The following is a 14,026-nucleotide window of genomic DNA, read 5'->3' as shown; positions in this document are numbered from 1 at the left end:
GATTTAAAAAAAACAATACTTAGGGGACAGAAACATCAAATAATAAAAATAACAAAAACAATTATAAGTGATAGAAATTGTAGAAAAACGTGCTTTGCTTCGAGATGTGAAATGCAGTGATTACCATTTTATTGAATTTAAATGCTAAGATAAATATTTTCAGAAGAAGGAAGACCTAAGGCAGAATATTACCACAATTGGGGCCCTTTCCGTTGTGAGTTCGTAGGCTGAAATTTCAGCCTGTCAGCTGTTTGCATTGTATAGCAGTTTTCGGGCAGCTATCTAAGTGTGTATAATATACAGGTGGGCTTATCCCAAGGTGTATAAATTTAGAAGGCTGTTTTTATCGCTTCTGTTTATGAATAAAGATTTTGAGAGTGTTTTGTGTGGTCATCAAGCCTTCAGAAAGCTTGTTTGAACAAAAGTTTTTACCCATCCTGTTAAAAAGTGATATTCAAATTTGGTTTTATAGACATTTTACGAGACCACCTGGACTACATACACTTTGGTTCCAGATTCCACCACGTCATCTCTTTGATGCACCTTGGGGTAAATATAAACAACACTGTGTTTTCGAGCAGGCACTCGAATCTAATTCTAGCTTTGAGGCTAGATAATCTAGACTGAAAATTGCAGGCTAGTTTTTGTGTGGTGTTGTATGGAGTGTTTACATGATTTCAGCCTCCAATTGTCAAACTCCATACCAAAAACTTACTAGAATCGTGAAGGGCCCCATTATTAGAATTCACATGAGCTTCCAGTCAGACAGCCTTCTGTTAATTTACCCATTCGAAAAGTTCTGTGTCTGTCATGACAGTAATTTAAGAGCAATGTAGCGGTACGAAGTGTTGTCGTTTGTTGCAGTAAAACGATATAAATAAGAACAAAAAAAAAGATTGTCTTAATGATCTTTTAGTGGAAGAAGACGTCAAGGTGTTCAAAACATATAAATGTAAAAAAAGCCGAGAAATTGCGTTCATTAGTGCTATTTGTGCATCACCTCCGAGTGAAGCGGACGTTCAAGTCGAGTTTGCTAAAAAAATACATTGTAATCGTGTGTAAAAGATAAAGAAGAAGATTGAATTTAACCATTAATCTGTTATATAATAAATTTCGTGTTATTTATAAACAATTTGGCCGAAAAAATTTAAAACAAAATAGAGGACGGAATAGGATCTGTAAAAACTGCTCGAATGGGGAAATTAACGACTGTTAATTTACCATTAAATTACTCTTAAATTACCGGTAATTTAGCGGTAAGATAGGGGTAAATTAAGTCCGATTTGTCCAAGGTTGTTTAAAATATCAGATGGTGGATAAGTGTATTTGGGGGGTCGCCATATTTGAGGGACTTTACGTCATTTTAAAACCGTTATCTAATGGTTTTCGCACAAAAAACTTAGCAAATAGAACAGACTTCTTTGTTATTATGTGAATTTTTGTGTGTATTGATTTTATCGAAAAAATGTGAAATATGAAAAAAGATTTGATATTTTTTTATGCACGAAATGTAAAATCATGTGTGTAAGAGTTCTAATCTCACGTAAATTGTCCTTGCGGCTCGTAGATAATGAGGAATTAATGTGAAATTTGAAAAATAATGATTTCTCAGTTTTTATCATCAAAAATGTTGAAAACACAATGAATAATAGAATAAATTTACGGAATAACACAAAATAACACATTTTAATCCATTTTTAAATGCTAACTAAGAACTCGCCAAGTTCAAAATATATTTTTAAAGAATATTTAATCGAAAAAATGGGGTGGATAAACTATATGAACAAATTTAACAAATGTAAACAAAGTTTGAATCTTGGGGACCTTAAGTCAAGTGACGAATTGTCAAAATGCACTACCCAGTCAGACAAATCAGACTTAATTTACCCCTATCTTACCGCTAAATTACCGGTAATTTAAGAGTAATTTAATGGTAAATTAGCAGTCGTTAATTTACCCATTCGAGCAATTTTGACAGATCCTATTCCTTCCTCTATTTTGTTTTTTATTTTTTTCGGCTAAATTGTTAATAAATAACACGAAATGTATTATATTACAGTTTAATGGTTATATTCAATCATTTTCCTTAACTTTTACAAACGATTACAATGAATTTTTTATAGCAAACTCGACTTGAACAGCCGCTTCACCCGGAGAAGGTGGTGCACAAATAGCACTAATAAACACTATTTCTCGGCTGTTTTTTCACATTTTACAGTTTTAAACACACCGCCGACGTCTTCTTCCACTAAAATATCATTAAAACAATACTCTTTTTGTTCTAATTTATATCTTTTTACTGACAACAAACGACAACACTTCGTACCGCTAAATTGCTCTTAAATTACTGTTATGACAGACACAAAACTACTCGAATGGGTAAATTAACAGAAGGCTGTCTGACTGGGTACCCAGTCAGACAGCCTTGTGTTATTTACCCATTCGAGCAGTTTTGTATCTGTCATAACCAAGGTGGATTAAAAATATCAGGTGGTGGATTAGGGCCTTTGGGGGGTCGCCATAGTTGAGGGACTTCACGTCATTTTAAAACCGTTAACCATTGGTTTCTGCACACAAAGCTTAGCAAATACAGGCAGTCCCCGAGATACACGATTAAAAGAGACCGAAAACGACCGCAAAATACCGCGTATCTTGAATTTCCGCGTAAATCGAATCTTGTGATTGCTAGCCAAAATATCACTAATTTTCGTGCAATTTTGCAAATAGGGAATGGTTTTCGCCACCAAATTAATTATTTGATATGTTTCTACTGAATTGAACAATTTTAAACTTTTTTAAATATTATTTTACATTCGTTGAATACCGAAATTATTTGGTATTTTACAATGGATGAATCAAATAAGTACAATTTGCTCAAACTGTCAAATTTGGAAAATCGCGTATCTCCGAATCCGCGTATAAGAGGTACCGTGTATCTCGGGGACCGCCTGTAGAACAGACTTCTTTGTTATTATGCGCATTTTTGTGTGTCGATTGATTTTATCGAAAAAATGAGATATATGAACAAAAGATTTGATGATTTTTTATTTACGAAATTTAAAACGATGTGAGTAAGAGTTCTACTCTCACTTAAATTGTCCATGCGGCCATAATGAGGAATAAATGTGAAAATTAAAAAAAACATGATTTCTTAGTTTTTGTCATCAAAAATGTTGAAAACACAATGAATTATAAAATAAATTCACGGAATAACACCACCGACAAACCGACATGACACTGGCGTTACAAAAGTGTCCCACACGAAAGTACTGTCATTTACCAGTGAGGCGAACACTTCTGTCAAAGTAAGCTCTGTTCCCTGCTGCTTCGATGTAAACAACTTTTCTAAATACAAATGGCGAAGGAAGTGTGAGGCAAGATTTTGTGAGAATTATTGGACAAAACACCCAGGAAAATCATTTTATAAGTTTCCAAATCAATGCAAAAGATGTGAGAAGTACATAAAACAATACGCATTGGAATTTGCGAAGAAAAACAAAAAGGGGGTTTAGCAGTTTCTTCTCTGTGTCAGTGTAGTAAGCGAATCATTATAGAGATGGCGCTAGTGTTTAACGTATTTTCATTTGAAATAAGGAGACAACTTTTGAAGCTCATTTTGTTCGAAGTGTCACGTCGGTTTGTCGGTGATAACACACAATAACACACTTTAAACCATGTTTAATGTTAATTAAGAACTCGCAAAGTCCATAATATATTTTTAAAGAATATTTAATCGAAAAAATGGGGTAGATAAACTATATGAACAAATTTAATAAATGTAAACAAAGTTTGAAATCTGGGGACCTTACGTCAAGTGACGAATTGTCAAAATGCACTAGAGTCCACCACCTGATATTTTTAAATCCACCTTGGTCATAACAGAAATTTAAGAGCAATTTAGCGGTACGAAGTGTTGTCGTTTGTTGCAGTAAAAGATATAAATAAGAACAAAAAAAGTATTGTATTAATGATCACTTAGTGGAAGAAGACGTCGGCGATGTGTTCAAAACTGTTAAATGTAAAAATAGCCGAGAAATTGCGTTTATTAGGGCTATTTGTGCATCACCTTCTCCGGGTGAAGCGGCTGTTCAAGTCGAAATTGCTAAAAAAACTACATTGTAATCGTTAACTTATACTTAAGGAAAATGATTGAATATAACCATTAAACTGCAATATTATAAATTTCGTGTTATTTATCAACGAATTGGCCGAAAAAATAAAAGAAAATAGAGGAATATGATCTGTCAAAACTGCTCGAGTGGGTAAATAAACGACTGCTAATTTACCATTAAATTACTCTTAAATTACCGGTAATTTAGCGGTAACATAGGGGTAAATTAAGTCCGATTTGTCTGACTGGGTAGAGTCCACAATGCAAAATCTTCACAATGCACTAGAGTCCACAACCTGATATTTTTAAATCCACCTTAGATTTGTTTGACTGGGTTATATGGACGTCACACGAAGCGTAACCGTAGCAATAGACAATGCGCAATGTCAGATTGCGCATATATTTATCTGTCAAACGGGTCGGTTTGATATATTTATCTGTCAAAAAAAATTAATATATCTCGGACATATAATCTTGAAAATTAATGCGCAATCTTGGCGCAATCTGAAATTGTATGGAAATGACGTTTATAGCTCAGGGTTGGCTAAGCGAAATGACATATGTTTTGATAAAACGAATATATGCGCAATCTGAGATTGCGCATCGTCTATTGCTACGGTACACTACGGCGTAAACTAAATTTCAGCCATACAACCCTACACGATAGATTTAAAAATATCAGATGATGGAATCTAGTGCTTTTTGACAATTCGTCACGTGACGTAAAGTCCCCAGGATTCAAACACTGTTTACAGTTTTTAAAATGGTTCATTTAATTTATCTACCACATTTTTTTAATTAAATATTCTTTAAATATATATTTTGGGCTTTGCGAGTTCGTATTTAACATTAAAACATAGATTTAAGTGTGTTCTTCCGTGTTATTCCGTAAATTAATTCTATAATTTGTAACGACCAAGCGTTTTACGGGTGGCGGAAGGTTAATTGGCCGTTTTAATAATATTTAGCACAATTCGGAAGAGCACAGAATTAATTATACACAGAAGTCAGTGGCTTACGTCTGTTCAGTTCAATGTCGCGCCAAGAAGAGAGCTTTATTCTATGACAGTTCATCTAGCACACCGGGTGCTCCAGCGGTCAAGGTATAATGCATATATACCGCTGCGTTTGGGGTTCGGGTTGAGTGCACAGTGGGCGATATTAGTCCGGACGTTAAAAATTCAGTGTTTTTTTTCTACGTTTTTGAGGATAAAAACCAGGAAATTATTTTTTTTTGCAATTTTCACGTTAATTACTCATTATATACGAGCTGCATGGACAATTTACGTGAGATTCGAGCTCTTGTAGCATATCTGCAATACAGAACATATTGTAATACACACTATCAGCCATAGACACATAGTAACACACTTTGGAAAGCCAAGTCACACCGTTGTAACACATTCATTATAACACATTCAGTAAATCAGATCATACCATAAACACCCGGAAGAGCTCAAGCCACACCGTTAATATAAAAACAATTGTGACACACTTAACAGAACCAACCGAAACGTACAACATAAGCAGGAACAGTTTATGCATTATAACCCAAAGCAGGAAAAGTAGAAGCATTAAACCCAAAACAGGAACTTAGTGACAAGAACCATCGTTCTTGTCAACAAAAGACAAACGTAACTAGCTGAGTGAAAACAATAACTTTCCAACATAAAACCCGGAACCAACTGTGAGAAACCCTTAACTTCTTTTGAGTATAAATAAAACCAACTCCGATCATGGCAAGTCAGATTCGTTCGGACTGTCAGGATAGGACTATGCCCATCCTACATCTATCGAGTTCTCATTTAAAGAGTTTAGATATGTCCCCCTGCCCAAGGTAAGGCCTCTAAACTCCAACGTTTCCAGTAAGAGAAACCTCTTAAAGGTTTCTATGATCGCCTGGACGATCAAGGGCCGAAATCCCGCTTACAAACAGTATTCACCTCGATTCGATTCGATTCGATTATCCGGCACTACAACCGCTTTGCGGTCTTGGCCTGCCTCAGGAGTGTCCGAAACCGCTCACGGTCTCGCGCCTTCGTCTGCCAGTCCGTTATCCCGGCCTTAATGGCGGACGCCTCCACGCCATCTTGCTACCTCAATTTGGGCCTACCACGCCTCCTCTGTCCTTGTGGACGGCCTAAAAAGACTTTACGGGCTGGGTCGTTCGTTTCCATGCGTATAACATGGCCAGCCCACCGGAGCCTGGCGAGCTTTATACGCTGTACGACAGTGAGGTCGCCGTACATCTCGTATAGCTCGTCATTATAGCGGCTCCTCCATTGTCCTTCCACACATACGGGGCCAAGTATCCTTCTGAGCATCTTCCTCTCGAACGCGGCTAAGAGGGTTTCGTCAGGTTTGGACAGTGTCCATGTCTCAGAGGCGTATGTGAGTACTGGTACTATATAGGTACTATATAGTCCCAGCTTCGTCCGTCGCGACAGGTTCTTTGAGGTAAACTGTTTTTTCAGGCTATAGAATGACCGGTTGGCAGCCAGCATCCTTGCGCGCAACTCAGCTTCCATGCTGTTGTTGTTGCTGACCTTTGACCCAAGATAGGTGAATTGTGGGACGACTTCAAAAGTGCGTTCACCTATCTGTACGTCACGCCTACGTAGATTCGGATTATTTGTTGGCGGGCCCACTGATGTTGCCACCATCAGTTTGGTCTTTGCATCGTTTATCTGCAATCCGAGGTTCTCTGCCGCCTGCTCGATCCCTTGGTAGGCTTCTGCTACATAGGAGAGCCGCAGACCAATGATGTCTATATCATCAGCGTATGCCAGGATCTGGGTTGACTTATAGAAGATGGTTCCCGTAGTCTCCACCCTCGAGTCGCGGATGGCCCTCTCTAGCGCCAAGTTGAATAGGAGACAGGCAAGCCCGTCCCCCTGGCGCAGACCTTTGGTGGTAGCAAAAGGTCCTGAGAGTTTTCCATCCACCCTCACCTGGCATGTGACGTTGGTCATCCACCTCAGTTTTGCTTAAATTGGAAAACGATGACCTTTCTTAAACGATGTTTGAAGGTCACCCCTGGCCAACGCGAGTTCAAAGATACTACATGGCAACCGTCCCAAAATCGAACATATCGTAACAGTCATCAAACATATTACACTCTTACTCACATGATTTTACATTTCGTGCTTAAACAAATTGTCAAATCTTTTGTTAATATATCTCATCTTTTCTCTAAACTCAATCCCAAGCGCCACAGATTAAGCTTAAACGACTGGAAAATTGAATATCCATAGAAAAAAAATGAAAGCTCCACAGCTTCATTGGTTTGATCAATAGATGGCGTATTACAACTCATCATTATATTGCTATCCTTTTCTTGCAATGTGTTTCGACAAGTTGCATTTTATTATGACCTATATAGCCTTCTAACTTTCTGAGCAAAAATCTATATAAATGGTCGTGTGGTTAGATACGTCCCAAGTGCCACTAATCCACTAAACGACCACTAAACGCCTTCTAAACGCCTCAAATTCTCTACCTAAACGGAATATAGAAAGACTTCGTTTAGCAGACGGCAAACGACTCATGCATTCTAAAAATAGCAAAAAAGCTGGTGGCGCCATCTGTTTGTGGGATACCCAACCTGTGGAGCTTCCTCGCTTGGAGGAGAGCTTTCTCATTTCCTCTGTACTGTTGTATGGTTTCGCATTGAAGTTATGCATCGCTAGAACTAGAACGGCGATACGATTGTTTAAATACTAAACTCCAACGGAAACCACCAGTACTGAAGCAAGTGAGATTTGAGTAATGGTCGTTGGTGTTGATACCCACGTATCTGACCACACGACCATTCACATAGATTTTTGCTCAGAAAGTTAGAAGGCTATATAGGTCATTATAAGATGAAACTTGTCGAAACACATTGCAAGAAAAGGATAGCAATATAATGATGAGTTGTAATACGCCATCTATTGATCAAACCAATGAAGCTGTGAAGCTTTCATTTTTTTCCTATGGATATTCAATTTTCCAGTCGTTTAAGCTTAATCTGTGGCGCTTGGGGTGGGTATCAACACCAATGACCATTGCTCAAATCTCACTTGCTTCAGTGCTGGTGGTTTCCGTTGGAGTTTAGTATTTAAACAATCGTATCGCCGTTCTAGTTCTAGCGATGCATAACTTCAATGCGAAACCATACAACAGTACAGAGGAAATGAGAAAGCTCTCCTCCAAGCGATGAAGCTCAACTGGTTGGGGTATCCCACCAACAGATAGCGCCACCAGCTTTTTTGCTATTTTTAGAATGCATGAGTCGTTTGGCGTCTGCTAAACGAAGTCTTTCTATATTCCGTTTAGGTAGAGAACTTGAGTCGTTTAGAAGCCGTTTAGTGGTCGTTTAGTGGATTTGTGGCACTTGGGATAGAAACAAAAAATTGCACGTAGTTACAAAGAAATATTTTGTATTTGCTATCCCGCTACGCAAATTCGAGCAGTTTCCTGCGTAGTTTTTTGCGTCGTTTTGTGTCAAAAAATACGCAAAAAAATACGCTAGACTTCAGCCAAAACTACGATAGCCAGCGTATTTATAGCACTTTTTAGGTGCGGAACGAGCGCCATCTGTTGAAGAAATGGATGAACTATTTCAGACATCGGAGCAAAAAAACGGTAAAAAAATTCAAAAATTTTGGCGCCCATTCTTCCTCCTCTTCCTCTCACTCCCTTTCCCCACCTTGCCTTGCCTTACTTGCGCTTCAGCCCGTGCCTTCCGCCGCCAGCTGATTGGGTGTTGTGGTGTATGCGTTGATTCATATATGTGTATTGCGGTTGTGTATTGTAATTGGTGGGTGTTAGCATTTATTTATTGTGTGTGATCTTGACGATGCGGGAGAAGCTGGTTCATTTTGGGATTTAAAGTATTATCGGTGTATGGATGGTTTATTGTTTTCGTGCCGCTGCTGATGAGGCCATTTAATGCCCGTGCCAATCGAGGGTGAAGAAGCCAATTTCAAACAAGCGTACGAGAACGTCTAACACTAATCTAATATTTTTTTTATTTGAACATGTTTGATGCTTCAACGACCTTCTAAGCATCATGTAGCACGATGTAAAGTGGCAATAAAATATTTTTTAATGTGCCAAAATCTGTCTCGAATTTTCGGGTCGCGACACACACACAACGCGGGGAAAGTGACCGTTCACTCTATCATGCCGCGATCCCCCTCCCCTCCCAGTGCTTTGCATGAGGATGCGCTACAAGATAAGCCAGCAATTCTTCCGATAAGGTAGCGGAAATCGATCGTGCGTGTACGCGCGTTCGGGGGAGCGTTCTCGCGTACGCGCGTGCATGCGTGCGTGCGCGTGTGTGTGTGTGCGTGCGGGAACCCCAAAACTGTTTGATTCTGATGCGTGCATTGTCACCGGCTGCGTCTACACACTCCATGCATTCTCAGAAAACGCACTGTACGCTGCCCGATCGATTACCGCTACGATCGAAGCAAACGTGCGTGTGATATGTAGCACATTTCTTTCCAATTCAGCTAGCGGCCGCAGTGGAAACAACATTTTGAATTGAGTCCATATAAAAGAGAATTCTGGTTTGGTTTATTACTGTGCGCGTAAGCTGCTCCACCTGTCCGTCCAGAATCTGGCGGCTTGTTGGCTTGGAGTCGGTATCATGACGCCGAGCGACCGGCACTGCCTTCGGCTCGGTAGGTTCATGTTTTGGTCGATTGCATTCCGTGCATTTGTCGCGCCACAGCGGTAGACCCGACAGCACCAAAGTCAAAACAAAAACCTTTCCCGAATGTGGACTGCTATGCTAAGTTCTTCTTCTTCTTATTATTATAATAATTATTATTGTTGGCGTAATGGCCTACGCGATCATGCCGGCCTTTTCAGCCGGATAGTCACCCCTTGCTACGGCGGACAGTTCATACGCGGTTAGAACCCACGACGGGCATGCAGATGTGAGGAATGACGGCGGTGCCGCGGGACCGCTCCTATCCAGCGGGTAACTTGCATACTACCACATTGTCTCCTTCCCGATGCATACGCTGCAGGCAGGGGGAAGGATGCACTTTCACAATAAAAAACACCGTCAACACCGTACAAGTGGACAGAGTATTAGTGACAAGGACCCCGGAAAAATGGTCGTTGTGGCCAAGTGGCTGGAGAGTCATTTGCCCCCCCCCCTCCCCCCTCATGCCGGAAATAATTGTAGGGCCTGTGACCGATGAGCGTAGGGGTCCCATGGTCGAAGCCCGCGCCCACCGTCAATTTAAGTGTAGGATCCCAGTTACCACAGGGATAATGGAACACATAGCAACACTTAGCAAGCATAGCAACCATGCGGTATAAAAGGAGCCGATAGCTCATCACCGCTTTACTCTTAAGTTGACTTTCAAATACAAAACTTTAACTAGAAGCTGTGTGCAATAGTCCGAGTAGTTCGGACACATCAATTTGGCGACGAGGATTTTGAAATTTTGAAGCACAACGAAAGAAGCGATGGCAGAACTACAGCAAGCAATCCTTTTGATGACGGAACTCCTGCAGAAGCTAGCACAGCCGAACAATACGGAGCAAACTCTCGAATCCTTGGCAACCAACATCAGTGAATTTTCGTTCGACCCGGAAAATGGAATCACTTTCGAAAAGTGGTACAGCCGGTATACGGATCTTTTCGAATCGGATGCCAAGAATTTAGACGATTCCGCCAAGGTACGCCTGCTGTTAAGGAAGTTGGACACACCATCCCACGTCAGGTACGTCAACTTCATCTTGCCGAAGCTTCCCAAAGACGTCGATTTTGCTGGCAACGTCAAGATACTATCGCAAATGTTCGGCACACACACCTCCATTTTTAACAAGCGGTACCAGTGCCTCCAGCTAGTAAAATCTGAAGCAGAGGACATCATTAGCTACGCAGGGAAGGTGAATCGTTCATGCGAAGATTTCGACTTCAAAAATATGAACATCGATCAGTTCAAGTGCTTGGTGTTTGTGAGTGGCCTTAAGGGTCATGCCTACGCCGACACGCGTCCAAGGCTTCTTTCCCGGATTGAATGTGAAACAGCAGAAACTCCCGTGAATCTTCAGACCTTGATTAACGAATATCAACGACTCGTTAATCTCAAGGAGGACACATCGATGATTGAGCGCCAGTCAAGCTCGAAACAAGCGGTTCACGCTGTCCAGGAGAAGGGAAGGTTTCATCATCCACACACTTCAAAAACGGAAGGTAAGCTGCCTCGCACCCCTTGTTGGCAATGCGGATAAATGCATTTTGTCCGGAACTGTCCGTTTTCGGAGCACCAGTGCAAACAGTGCAACCGAATTGGCCACAAGGAAGGCTATTGCGGCTGTTATTCCAAACGGCAGACAGTTCCAGGCGGAGGGGAAAAGAAAACATCGAATCAGTCACCATCGAATCAGCCATCAAATCAGCAAACGAATCAGCCAGCAAATAGACAAAACAACCCTCGGAAAGTCAACGCTAGAGGAGTATACATCGTGAACCACATTGTGAACCACATCGCTAACCGTTCCAGTAACCGAAAGTACGTGCCTACTTTGATCAACGGCGTGGCTACCAGGCTCCAACTGGACACAGCAAGCGATATCACGGTGATATCAAAGCAAACCTGGAACAACTTAGGTAACCTTTCAATCATCAAACCGACGATCCAAGCAATCAACGCGTCGGGCAAACCATTTCATCTGATGGGTGAGTTCCAGTGCGACGTCAGCATCAACGGAAAAACTGCTCGAGGCAGATGTTTCGTCACGACGACTGCCAACCTCAACCTTCTCGGCATCGACTGGATTGACCTGTTCAAGCTGTGGTCAGTTCCTCTCGACTCCGTTTGCAATCAAGTAACGACGAAGTCGATCGATCAGCAGATTAGTGAATTTCGAGCAAAGCATGCAAATGTTTTCAATGATTCACTGGGACACCGCAGGAAATTGAAGGTAAAGCTTTTTCTCAAACCAAATGCTAAACCTATTTTCTGTCCAAAGCGCCCAGTTCCTTTCAACACCATTCCATTGGTCGATGCTGAACTCACACGATTACAATCTATGGTTCGAGGATCCTGTCGATTTCTCCGAATGGGCTGCTCCCATCGTGGCAGTGCGCAAACCTAACGGTCGAGTGCGCATATGTGCAGACTACTCGACAGGGCTAAACGAGGCGTTGGAACCAAATCACTATCCGCTTCCGACGCCGGAGGAAATTTTCGCCCAACTCAACGGCAGCACCGTTTTCAGCATCGTCGATCTTTCCGATGCGTATCTGCAGCTTGAGGTGGATGACGACTCCAAGAAGCTGCTCACAATCAACACGCATCGAGGATTGTTCCGGTTCAATCGTCTGGCTCCCGGAGTGAAATCTGCGCCGGGCGTATTTCAACGTGTGGTGGATGGAATGATAGCAGACATACCTGGTGTCCGCTCTTTCATCGATGATGTCATCGTGTTTGGAAAGGACATCAGCTCACACGCAACGTCACTCAACCTACTCTTCCAGCGGCTCAAAGAGTATGGTTTCCACGTGAAGGCTGAGAAGTGTCATTTCTTTCAATCACAACTCGGCTATTTGGGGCACATTGTGGACAAACAAGGCATTCGTCCAGACCCCGAGAAAGTGAAGGCTATTGCTGCACTTCCACCGCCAACCAACGTTCCCGAGCTTCGATCGTACCTGGGTGCGGTCAACTTCTACGGTAGGTTCGTGCGCAACATTCACGAATTGCGGCATCCAATGGACCAGCTGTTGAAGAAGGACGTGAAATGGCAGTGGACCCCGGCATGCCAACAGGCTTTCGACCAGTTCAAAAGGACGCTTCAATCAAACCTGCTGCTAATGCATTACGACCCTAAGCTTCCAATCATCGTGGCTGCGGATGCATCAAGCACAGGCATCGGGGCAGTCATCTTTCCCCAGTTCCCTGATGGCAGCATGAAGGTAGTACAACACGCTTCGAGGACGCTCGCACCCGCGGAGCTTAATTATGGACAACCAGAGAAGGAAGCGCTTGCGTTGGTCTATGCAGTGACCAAATTCCACAAGTATCTGTTGGGACGCCATTTCACACTGCTGACTGACCACAAGCCACTACTTTCCATCTTCGGTTCTATGAAGGGGATTCCCCTACACACTGCGAACCGACTACAACGGTGGGCTCTCACGATGCTGAATTACGACTTCGAGATTCAGCATGTATCCACCAACGAATTCGGATGTGCAGATCTGTTGTCCCGACTGATCGACCAGACCATCCAACCCGAAGAAGAATACGTTATCGCTGCGCTGAGCATTGAGGAAGATTTGGTAAGCATTCTTGCTGACACAACAGAAAAGGTTCCTGTTTCATTTGCAGCATTGCAAAAGGCTACAACAACCGACGCCACACTCCAATCTGTTGCTCAACACATACGCGACGGATGGCCCAGCTGCTCCAAGAACCTTTCCGCTGCAGTTCAACCGTATTTTCTACGACGGGAATCGCTCAGCATGATTGACGGATGTGTCATGTTCGGCAACAGAGTCATCGTTCCGGCCCAGTTTCGACGAAGGATCCTGCAACAGTTTCATCGAGGCCATCCGGGAATTGTTCGGATGAAGGCAATTGCACGAAGCTTTGTGTACTGGCCTGGCATCGATAACGAAATTGAGGATTTCGTAAAACGCTGCAATCCGTGTTCGACTGCTGGCAAGACTCCCACCAAGACCACGTTGGAATCTTGGACAGTACCTACCAAACCATGGTCGAGGATCCATATCGACTACGCAGGTCCGGTAGATGGAGTTTACTTCCTGATCATAGCGGATCCCTACTCCAAGTGGCCTGAGGTATACATGACCAAAACAACAACAGCGAAAGCCACGATCAAATTGCTGAAGCAATCATTCGCAACATTCGGAGTTCCGGAAGTAATCGTTTCGGACAACGG

At 42.1% G+C, this 14,026-nt stretch overlaps 1 protein-coding gene across 1 annotated transcript; it reads left to right on the top strand.

The window, feature by feature from the left end:
* The first annotated feature begins 10,579 nt into the window (after nt 1-10,579).
* Nucleotides 10,580-13,590, top strand: LOC121600826 (uncharacterized protein K02A2.6-like). The gene is made up of 4 exons (XM_041929600.1): nt 10,580-11,312; nt 11,730-11,916; nt 12,092-13,403; nt 13,453-13,590. The coding sequence occupies exons 1-4, from the start codon at nt 10,580-10,582 to the stop codon at nt 13,588-13,590; spliced, it is 2,370 nt and encodes a 789-aa protein (XP_041785534.1).
* The last annotated feature ends 436 nt before the right edge of the window (nt 13,591-14,026 follow it).

This window comes from Anopheles merus, chromosome 2R (genome assembly GCF_017562075.2).
Source record: "Anopheles merus strain MAF chromosome 2R, AmerM5.1, whole genome shotgun sequence".
In the NCBI taxonomy this organism is placed as follows: Eukaryota; Metazoa; Arthropoda; class Insecta; order Diptera; family Culicidae; genus Anopheles; species Anopheles merus.
This window is presented reverse-complemented; position numbering and strand designations above follow the sequence as displayed.